The sequence below is a fragment of the Lycorma delicatula genome, chromosome 3, assembly GCF_047948215.1.
Source record: "Lycorma delicatula isolate Av1 chromosome 3, ASM4794821v1, whole genome shotgun sequence".
NCBI lineage: Eukaryota > Metazoa > Arthropoda > Insecta > Hemiptera > Fulgoridae > Lycorma > Lycorma delicatula.
Window position 1 is genome coordinate 172,102,871 of NC_134457.1, and position 12,220 is coordinate 172,115,090.

A 12,220-nucleotide genomic window follows, 5' to 3' on the forward strand; every position below is an offset into this window, starting at 1 on the left:
TGAAATATATAAACGTTTGAAAATAAATCATATCAGAACTTTAATTTCTAAACATTTTGTTTGCATTTAGTTTTCTAACTATTTTCTAGATCAATATTCATAACGGTTTTAAGTGAGAGGTTAAAAAAGTATTTTATTAACAAATTGATCAAAATTAGTATATTTCGACTATTCGAAGAGGTTTTTCTTCAATTATGTTTTAATGTTATCAACGGAGGTAGGATTAATATTGGGGCTAATTATCGATTTAATAATATTTTATATTTTTATTTCATAAAAAAAATTATAAGCTCGTAAAGATAAAATTAAATTTTCAGAGAAGGATTACTTTAGACCTTTTTAACCCTGAAAGGAAAAGTAGTATTTTAGTAGTATTTATACCACTTTTTCAATGTGTTTGATCTGTTTTTATAAGAGGAAAATTCAAATTATATTGAGATGTTATTTGCAATACAATAAATTTTTGGCTTTTCTAATATTTACATTCATCACTTGTGAAATTTTGTAAGTTCTTAAGAGTTTTACTGATTATATTTGTTAATTATATTTTTTTATATCTAACAAAAATTGCTAAATATTAGCTAACTGGAAAGTCTTCCATGTGCACTGTCATTATTGGTAATATAGAAAACAGTTTGCACTCGTCCAAGCTTTTATACCTTAAGTAAAAATTAGCGATAAGACCAAAAAAAAAAGTAGTTAATTTTCTAATATTTGAAAATCTCTATTGTTTTTTGTCGATCTTTTTTTTGTAAGGTATATCTTACATAGACTTGTATACATTTACTAGTTTTCAGGTAGCTGGATGAAGTGTAAATCATTACGTTATTGTATGAAATCTTACAGATTAACTTGAAAAAAATCTTCGAAAGTTGTAAGAGTTACGTAAAACCTATGTAAATAAATATGTTAGTCGGCCTCCGTGGTACGAGTGTTAGCGTCTCGGCCTTTCATCCGGAGGTCCGGGGTTCGAATCCCGGACAGGTTTGGAAATTTAACATGCTACAAAAATTGTCATTCGTCTCATCCTCTGAAGTTAATACCTAATGCTGGTCCCCGAGGTTAAAAAAATTTAAACTAAGATAATTGTCGAATAGAAAACATGATGTATTTCCTCTGAGTTATCCAATTATACTACGTATTTATATTTCGAATTTTAATTTTATTAATTGAGTAGTTCAGCTTTAATCATTTAACACGGATGGATTGAGAGGCACACAAGTCAGTAGAAGGGTTACAAACTTAATATGCTAAACTGTTTGGCCCATGAATACCTATACAGTAAAAAAAAACTGAGTTATACCAATGGATACACAATTTAATTCAACGCTTTTATTTTTTTTTTCAATGGAATACATACGTTCTGTAATCAAAAGGAGAAATATATTATAACAGCAGGAGCTAGCCCTGCTACTGTTGCCGATGTAGAACAAATTTCGGTTTGAAAGAAAGGCTGCTAGTTAGTGATCAAGATTATTTAATGAAACGAAAGCTTGCTTCCAAGATAAAATTGAATGCAGGGTTTTTTTTTTTGCTTTAAGAAGAATTTATACAACTGCCTGAACATATGTAATGTAATGAATTGTGTAATGTATTATTATGGTGAAAATGCTTGTAGCAAAACGGAAACCGACTTTTAAATTTTCATTTATCAGCCAGTAGCTAAAAAAAAAGTTATATGATTTATTGATTAAATAATTGGCTGTCTAAATTTATACAAAGGTTTTAAATAAACGGCAGCTCCCCAAAATATGTATAACGATTATTTTGTGTATTTAAAAAAAATAATTTATGTTTTTAAATAACTACAAAATAGAATGTTGAAAAAGAATTTATGATAATTTTAAACAAATATTACAGATATTGCAGGTTACTTTTATGTTTAATATTCAACAAATTTTGTTGCAGGAACTATTATCACGTGTATTCCAGTTGTTTGATCAAGACAGAGATGGTCACCTAAAACAAGAAGACTGGATAGAATTTTTAAAGGAACGGCTTACGTAAGTATCCAATAACAGTTAATAAATAATTTTGTAGTTTAGAGGCGTTTGTTTATATTTTAATTATAAGTTCGTATACTTATGTTAATTATTTGTTTTTTTTTTTGTAACAAGGTAAAATGTGTAAGGATTTGTTTTTTAATGTTTTAACACATATTGTGGTTAATGTAATACCACAAATAACATAAAAATATTTTGAATATTAATAAGATCAGAACAGTTCGTTTTTTCATTAGTTTAATTTATTAATATGCTAACTATCCCACCCTCTGGAGAAAATGACCCCAAATTTTACCAACAATCTGCCTCATTTATATATATATACACACACGAATCTCTGTGCCGAATTAAAAAAAAAATCGGTTTATCTAGTCAAAAGTTATTATGCCTCAACCACGCCAATACACGTACATACCACAAATAATATAAAAATATTTTGAATATTAATGAAGATCAGTACATCAGCTCGTTTTTTCATTAGTTTTAATTTGATAATCTTATTTTTTTTTGTGAATCAATTAATTTGGACAAATACGCTTATTTTTAATATAGAATATTTTTTTTTATTTCTATCCAGAAAAATGTACAGTTGGAATACTGTATTTAAAACCACTGTTGAAAAATCAGATTTAGTATTTTACATGATAATAGATTTTATTTTGGTTTTCCAATTAACTTGCAGATCAAAACCAGAATTGATCCTCGCAAGCTCTGTAGCTACTTCGTTACGTTCAGCTTCATACCTGCGGCAGACATATAAGACATGGTGTACATAATCTATGGCCTTGCAATCCTGACACAAGCCTAAATTAATCAAACCAAATCTGGCAAGCCTATCTCAAAAACCACCATGTCTACAAAATAAATTGTCTAATATGGCGATTGGGGGGAAATCCACCTAACTAACTGCATACTTCTCACACGAGAATTTACAAACAGCTTTTTAGAATATCACGTGTAGATGGAATTAAAAATATTGGGAGTATTGAGAAGAATCAATTAATACTGAATGTTAACTGAGCCAAAATATATACAATATCTAAAATATATCAATATATACAATATCAAATATGAGTATTGCAAATTATGTTTGCTGTTCTCATATATATATATATTTGCAAGTTTACAATTATAGTTCTCTAAGTTATAATCACTAAAACAGATTTTACAGTAGTTTTGGAATTTTTATAAAACCAAAAAGTTAGTTTTGTTTTTAATTTGTACAGATTATTATTTTTTTCTAAGTTTTGTTCTGTTTTCGTTTATACGAAATTTTATACAAGTTTGCATAATATAATTTATGCATTTATTAGTTATTTAGCAAAGTTATTGTACTCCAAACCTAAAAAAAAGTGTTTTTCGTCACCAAACTTTATGTTTTACGGTGAATATCATGAAAATTACGGGATATTCAGTTCTGGAATCTGGTTTATTTGGATCTTTCTGGTCAAAGATCACAAGAAACCATTAAGTTTACCATTTCAATATAACCTCATTTCACCGGGGGAACTGATATTCGGGCGAAAGTTTTTGCTAGACGTAACTCGATAACAAATAGTTTTTAATCATATATTTATACGTACTTTTTCCTTATTTCAAGCCCTGGTTTCAGTTCCCAAATTATTTATTTTTCCTCCTGAATCTGAATCATCCTGAATATATATATATATATATATATATATATATATATATATATATATATCAAGCTAGCAATTTGCAGCTGTTCAGCTTGCTTTCTATTAAATATTTTAATTTTATTAATAATTATTTTTACGCATTTTATATAATTAATTAGTTATTTTTTTGATTTAATCTGCTGAACTAGTTTTATTTAAGCTAGATATAATAAAATTAATAATAAAGTTAAATGAATGCAGTTATGCTATTTACAGTTGCGGTGTCGTTTGCCACGCCCCGCTGATCACGCAATTACCCGTGACCGACGTAAACATGAAGGCAATCATCGGGTTTGTCTATATGGCAAATAATATTTCCACTTTTCACATAATAAATTAATATATTAGAAATAAAGTCAACTTTTATCGATATAATTACCGGCTTTATTAGCCTGTAAAATACACCACGCTCTAGAAAATCGTATCAAATTTTTATTAACTGATATCATTATACTCATAATCTGTGTAAGTGTTTGAGGCTAACTTGGTACTTTTTTTGGTCACTTGCACTTCTTTTATTCTTAGAAAGAAGCTAAAATTTTGGAGTAAATAAAAATGTAGTTATTTATTTTTGGGGAAGGGGAGAATTTGTAGGAAATTTTTTAATTGGTAAGAAAAGTAAATACGCATGTACTAAGTTTAATATAAAGTAGGATTATGTTTGCAACATTTTGAAATAAATTGACCCCAAAGAAACTGTCTACCTCACCCTCTGGAGATACTGACCACAAACTTTTATCAACAATTTGCCTCATATATACGAGTCTATGCCAAATTTGATCAAAATCGATTAATCCAGTCAAAAGTTATTACGTCTCAAATACGCCAATACACATACATACGTACGAAATTCGTAAACACGAATTTTTTTCGTGTTTTTTTTTGGAATCCTTCGGTCATGAAACTCTGAGAAATGAAAACTAAATAAAGACAAAAATAACCCATACCCCATTTTTTGACTGATTATCATACTTTCTTGCAACACAGCACTAGGAGCTATGATGCCAAAGTAAAATGTGCTTCAGTCGGATGAAGGCAGAGTTCCTAGGAGGTAAAAATAATGTATAATACTGCACAGGTTTGTCTTACATTCGAGAAAAATTTTTAATTAAATGAAATATATAAAATAAAACTCCAATGGGGTATCTTTAAACATATCCATCGAAGTTTTATTTAATTTAATTACAGTAGACTAATGAAAAAAATTCTCTTTACAAAAAAGTATCACTTGCCTGTAAGCAATCGACAATAAACCTTGACACTAATAAATACACTGAAGGTGAGAAATAAAACAAATCACGATTCAGATTACAGAAGCGAGTTTTATTATTTTTATATGTACTTAAGATCCCTACCCCTCTTAAGGGAAGGGTGGGAGCGATTATTGTTGTAGTGCATGCAAGCATGCATGAATACACACATACAGGTGTAGAAGAAAACGCCCACTCATGCCGATAAAAACTGTATTCGATAGCTCATTGTATCCTTTATATTTCTTTGAAACGAATCATTTAGCAACAAACGGGCTCATTACAGGCTACTCATACAACGTGTGTAGAGGCAATTTGCCCTCCCTCTTATTTCGCCACTCATTCAATACACTGTTCTAAACATCATTTCACTCCTACATTCATTGGACGTACTACTGCTATCGATATATTCTACATTATAAGATAGGAAATTGTTTTTCAACCTTTCATTAACAGAACCCGAACACTCGTAGCAGCTAGGTCTTATTTCTTGTCATGTTATTATAAAATATATTTATACATTATTGTATAAAATGCACTTCGTATTAAAGATGTTTGAAAGAAAAAAAAAATATTTTTTTTTAACAATCTCTCTCCCATGAAAAAGTATAATTACAAATGTTTAAATATAATATAATGTTTTAAATATAATAAATCAAACTGTCAGAAGCTAATATCTGTGTTCTGTGATTTGATATGTGTTTTTCATTTATTTTAATAATATTCATTTTAATTTTTACAAATTGCTATAATTTTATGAAATAAAACGACTAGCACTAGATAGGGAATCTTGGAGAAGTGCATCAAACCAGTCAAATGACTGAAGACAAAAAAAAAAAAAAAATAATAATTTTATTTCTTACATATTTATCTTCAAAATGTCTGTTAATAAAAATAATTCCGTTTTTTTATCTTATCGACTTCTATGCTACGTTTTTAGATGTATATGAGTGTATAATTCGTCTTGACCTAAGGCGTTCTTAAATTTAAGAACAGTTTAAGAGAAACATAACTGTCGAGATTTTTTTTGCACTGTGTTAATTATAACACAGTGCAAAGAAAAAATCTTTTCTGATAACTTTTTTACAAAATTACTTTATACTAATACTTTTAAACAAAAAAGTTTATTAATTTTCGTTATATTATAAATTTAAGAAATACTTTGTTTTTTTTCAACTGTGTCATAATGTGAAAGATTCAGATTTCTCTAAAACTTTTTTGTTTTTTTGTTTACATTAAGAGTTTCTAATTTTGTTGTATTTAGAAGGAAAATTCTACTATGATGATATTATATTTATACTACGTATTATTATATTTTAATATCTATTGTTCTATAAAAATAATAATAATATTATTAATAAAAGTAATTTATATGATGTTTGTTTTGATTTATAAATGAAGATTTTAAAGTTCAAACCAATAATTTTGTTATTTTATGGCAAAGTAAATTATGAAATTATATTATAAAAATACTGAAATATCTAAACATTTAACTAAAAAATACAAATTCTGTTAGAAAAAAAGGAGTAAAAACAAAACCTAATCTCCAGATGCCAGAGCGTACATTGAATACTAAAAACAGAAGTGAAGCATCTACTTAGGTTAAAATTAGTTACATATATATCTTTTGAGATCAATACAAAGATAATGGTAATTGTACATTTTTGCACTGATATTTTGTAGTAGGGAAGTAGGTAAAAATTGTGATGATATTAAAAGAATCTGATCATTTAACAACACTGTTAAATGATCTTCACTTTTCCGCAAGTCTAGTATTTTAATTTTAAAAACCACTGCATATAGATTCATGAAAATTTTTACAGTTTTCAAGAGGTTATTATAAATGGCTGGTAATAAAATCATAGGCTTATGTTCACGGGCATTGATGGACTTTGTAGAATTATTAATTGGAAAAGTCGGTTTGTGCTGTGTTGGAGCGCACGCCGTTGGTTTAACGTGAAACGTTACAAACTTTGGATGAAGTTCCTCCGAGTTACAGACCGACTAACTTATCTGTAGAGTTAAATAGGAGAACAATCATCGCATTTTTTTTAACAAACCTGAAAGTCTCCAATAGAAAATTTTAGTTCCTTCATTTGACCAATTTCAGATGAATTGGTTGATCTGTAAGTCAACGAATCACTTTCAGTGTATTAGATTGAAATAAAAACGAGACATTGACTGCGATTAAATTTAATTTTAACGTAAAGCAGACACTAAATCGTACATGATATTTATTTCGACAAATATTCGACGACAGTTCAACATTGGTCTGTGATATGAGAAGTAAGAGAAGCATATTAAACAGCAGTAAAGGTGCTCGCGCGGTCGGCGTTCACTGAGCGCGCCGTGCCAGTCTCGCTCGTTCGGCACCGGGCATTGGGGTACCTGTGAGTGGCTCATAACTTCTTTCCAACGATATGCGTAATTTATATCTCCGGCTGGCTTTTGCGTGGACTGAGGCAAATGTAATGAACTTTTATACTTTTTACATGTTTACTTTAATTTGTTACTCATAAAAATTGTCCAAAATACACTTATTATAAGTTAAATCGACAAATTTATCTCGATAAATCGATCTATCTCGCGTTATCACGTATAAGTCGTTAGCTACACTGAGTGGAAATGAGTAATAGTGCCTCTTTTTGCCGATCTGTGCTCTGGCCCCTCCCCACCAACCCACTCGTCAGTGACGCAAACTCAAAGTTGGATCGGCGAGCTTACTATGCAAGTTATAAAATGACACCACATTTACGTCTCTGAAACTAAAAGTTAGGGAGTTAGTAAGGCAGGACGATATAGACCTTCTCTCACGTTACAAATTTCTGTTCTTGAATCCGTATGTTTCGGTGTGATTTTAAAGACGTTTCACGTCAAAAATGGGAATTTTACAATTTAATCAGAAAAAATATAAATTTAATTTAAAATGTAACTTGAAATATGTAATAAGAATTTGAATTTCATACCTCTAACCGTCTCAAAGAAAAAGAATATAGATTTAGGCAAAATGACATTATTATTATAATAGCGTGATCGGTCTTTAGATTTCAGATATTCTAGAAGTCTGGTTGGTAGCTTTTAAATAAAAGAGGTTGACTTCATTACATTTTTCAAAACCGGATTAAAATATTTGCTTATTGAAGGGTACCAGGTCTCAAAACTTTTATTTGCTCGTACGTTTTAGATTATAATCAATAATACTGTAAATTATAAAATTTGGAGATTAAATATAAAAAGTAAGTTCATTAAAGTAGATCCCACATAAAGTTTTATTTTTTGATTACTACAGTTTTTTTGTAAATTTTAACAACTAAAACCTGCTAACTTTCTTTTTTACTAAATAATGTGTTTATTGTAGTGAAAATAATTTTAAACATTATCAAATGGTTAAAGGTAAATTTTTTAATTAAAAAAAAAAAATAGTAATATAAACAATAATTATTATCATCCAAGTAAGTTTTACTTAATTTAGGATACAGTACCTTTTTGCAAGGTTGAATGTGTATAAATCTTTATGTCATGATTAATGTAATCTAAACTTAGAAAAAAAGTATTTTTTTTTTAGATAAGGAAGCAAGGTAGAATAACAATGATGAAGAAAAAAAAGTATTTTTTTTTTTTTTTTTTTTTTAGATAAGGAAGTAAGGTAGAATAATAATGATGATTCTTAAATATATTTAAAATTCTATAAAAATGTCAGAAAAAATTATACAAATTCATTTCAAACTTTCTTCCAGAAATTATTTTAATTTAAAATAAGTGATTTTTTTATTCAAGGTTTAATATTGTTAGTAAATCGGTTGTATTGTAAAGTTACGGTTTTTTTTAGCTTGTATATCTCTTGATGTTGTAATGTCTCTTCTCAGTAATGTCTAAAGATTATCCTAGATTCATGCAGTAGTTGCATACTACTTCGGCCGCGTAGATGGTGTTACTACTATTATTATTATTATTATTATTGTTATTGTCGGGCAGTTATTATTGAAACCAATTCTGGACCGGTTACAATTTTAACGAGTTATTTGTAATATGTGATTCTACTTTTTGTGGTTTAGAAAATTATTACCTTTTGCGGTTACAGAAAATGTTCCGTGCCAAGTACAATTATTTTCTTCCAAGTAGAACGAATGTTATTCGATTCCATTTTTTCAAAGCTCCATTTCTTCCGTTGTACTCTTTAATTGCGATTGATATCTTAAGCTTAGAATTGTTAATAATATAATGTTACGAAATGAAACGTTAATTTGTTATTATTAGCACGTAATTTTATATGCTTTAATTTAAATAAAATATTGACACTTGAATGGAGAAATTTATTGTATTTCTTTCTTCCTGTTTCTTTCAAGTAATAAGCACGCAAAGTAAAAGTTTAAGATTAAAATTTAACGTGTGATAAGTAACTACTTTTACTGTGTATTTATTAGTACACTATATTATTGTTAGTATTTTGATTTTATCTATATTGTGCTTGTATTTATTTTGAAAATTAAGGTCAAATACGTCTAACAGGATCATAAAACAATAAAGTATTTATTTTAATATAAAATGTTTGTTTTTTTGTTACAAATAAAAGCAAAATTTGATATTTTTAAACGTACTCTCCTTCCTTTTTTATATAATAATAAATTTTGTTCCAAATCCGTGAACAAAATAACAAAATGCACAATCATATCCTGTTTCATAAAAAAGCTAATTTTCCTTCTAAAAATTGAATACATAGAGAAGTATTCAGTTTACTCAATTGATTAATCTGCTTCATTTTGAAAACTGCAATGAAAAATATATTCTTCAATTTTAGAAAATATGCTCATAATCATTTTATCTAACACTTTTTGTAAGATTGTTTTCTGTAGTAAAGAGTCTTTTCATTTAAGGTCACACACTTCTTCTTACATACGTAAGCTAGCACTATATATAATAAAACTACTTGCTAGAAAAAATTTCTTCATTATTGGTATCACTTACATATTATTAAAAATTCTCTATACATTGTAATTAAAATAAATGAAGTAAATAAAAAAAAAGGTAATAATAAATAACTACTGAAGAGGCTTGCGTGACCAACTAAATTGTTGAGCTATTCTAGAATGTATAATCTGAAGATTTAATAAGGCCACCAAGAGAGTGAATTTATGTAAAATAACTAATTATTTTGCTGAAAATTTCTCTTACAAAAAAACAGTTAATTTCTTTTTAAATTACACTTTCAAGGTTTTTATTTAATATTAATTTTCAAATAGGAAAAATTTATTTTTAGATATTTGGCTGAAATATTTCTTCTTACATAAATTTTTTTCAGTAAAGGGATAAAAGTTCCTGAAATTTTCCACTCTAATTAGGATTTTCAAGTTACTGGTTTTAAAGCGTTATAAAGCTGTATTAGCTGTTTTCCTTTAATTAAAAAAATTGTTTTTCATGATTGTATCACGAAAATAATTCATTGTTGCTAACTTTAAATTTTTAAATTTAAAATATAAAATCGAAGTTAAATGTCACAATATAGCGGGTGATTCAGAATGGAATTCAAAAATTTTAAAAGCATATAAAATATATAAATTTTTTTTAGATAACGTAAAGATTCGGTGGGGGTTTCATTAAACTGTATATCTCTTTGCAAATGGAAGCCATACCGAACCAAAGTAAATGTTGGGTGAAAGAGTTGATGTGTTTTTCTATGAAATGGAAACCTCAACTGAATCTGTAAGTTAAATCAGTAAATTTGTATATGCTTTTAAAGTTGTGAAGTTTTTTTTTAATCAACCGGTTTTTAGTGATCATATAACACCATACGAAATAAAATGAAATCAGGGTTCCTTGCTCAGATTACTTTTGATCGTACAGGATTGTCCCATAAAAATTTTCAGCCGAAATTTAATGTAGTACCCTAAAGCAGAGTACATGCAGTAATAATTTAGTGTTATAATGAATATATGATTATTTCTATTTACTTTAGCTGAATAACTCACTTAAAAAGAAATTAAGCACTGATTTCAGAATTAAAAAATGAAGCCAGAAGTTTTGGATTCTGTATTTTAGCGGCATAGCAGCTGAAGAGTAACGATTTTATAATTATTTCATAATACTTTTTTTTTTCGTTTTTAACCTCTGGGACCACCGTTAGGTATTGCTTCAGAGGATGAGATGAGTGACGATTTTTGTAGCGTGTAAAGATGTCATGTCAGACCGGGATTCGACCCGGAACCTCTGGATGAAAGGCCGAAATGCTACCACTCGCGTGGAGTGGCTGCAATAAAATATAGCTGTTTTTTAATTAATTTTCTTTTTAAAAAAACACAGTTGCTCAGATATGATCAATAAAATGCAGGAGTACCCAAATGGATGAGAAGCTATCGGGTTCGCATTTAGTATCAACCATTGGTCCGACAAAACTGTTAATTTGAGCGTCCCAATTTTATAATTACAATAACTATATACATACAATATTCTTTTCTACTAGTTTCTACCGATTTAGCTTACCACATTTGTTTCGGTTTCCTTTATTCTGAATAAAATATTATCGAGGCAGGGATGAATATTATTAGATCAAGAAAGACTAAAACAGATAATCCAGTATAGAATTTTTTAAACATTTTCTTCTCTTTTTTAATTTTTAAAAATACAAATTGTTATTTAAAAAAACAAAAATAAAAACAACTAATTACAGTAGTATAAGTAAATGCATGACTTATATTAGTTTATTATCATGACTGGTACAGAAAAAGGTATCACCTACAGGCGATGGTTTTTATAAAAGTTTTATCACAATCGATGAATTAGAACAGAAGGTGAATTTGCAATTAAAATCACATTGAAAGATTATGTTCTTATTCACATTAAAAATTTAACTGATTTTATGTTGTGTAATACCAGAGATCAGACTAGAATGTAATCAGATGCTGATGCGCTTATAAATAAAACTTGGACCCGATGAATTCATTACGTCTACAGAGATATTAAAGTTATTAATTCATTGGAACCAAAATTCATTGAAACCAGCTAAGCACTTATTGTTGAATCTCATTTCAATTTTATTATGATTATCAGTGTTATAAATCAGTAATTTAATCAGTTTTAATACATGGTCATAAAAGTCTGTATATAGGTGTATAGATAGATATGATGTAGCGCATATTAGCATTGTTATTTATATCTATAAATACAGAAAATTATGTTGATATTTATTAGTTAGCATTATCATATATTACCTTCTGACTTTTGCATTAAACATTTTCAGGTGATTAAGTAGAATATTAAAGTCTACTTTGTTATGTATTAAAAAATGAAAATAACA

At 28.0% G+C, this 12,220-nt stretch overlaps 1 protein-coding gene across 1 annotated transcript in view; it reads left to right on the forward strand.

Moving 5' to 3' along the window:
• Positions 1–12,220, forward strand: part of Nox (NADPH oxidase) — a 705,004-nt gene that overhangs the window by 482,321 nt on the left and 210,463 nt on the right. Inside the window, exon 3 of the mRNA XM_075361037.1 lies at positions 1,909–2,003. Coding sequence (XP_075217152.1) covers positions 1,909–2,003 — 95 coding nt within the window. The remainder of the gene's footprint in view (positions 1–1,908; positions 2,004–12,220) is intronic.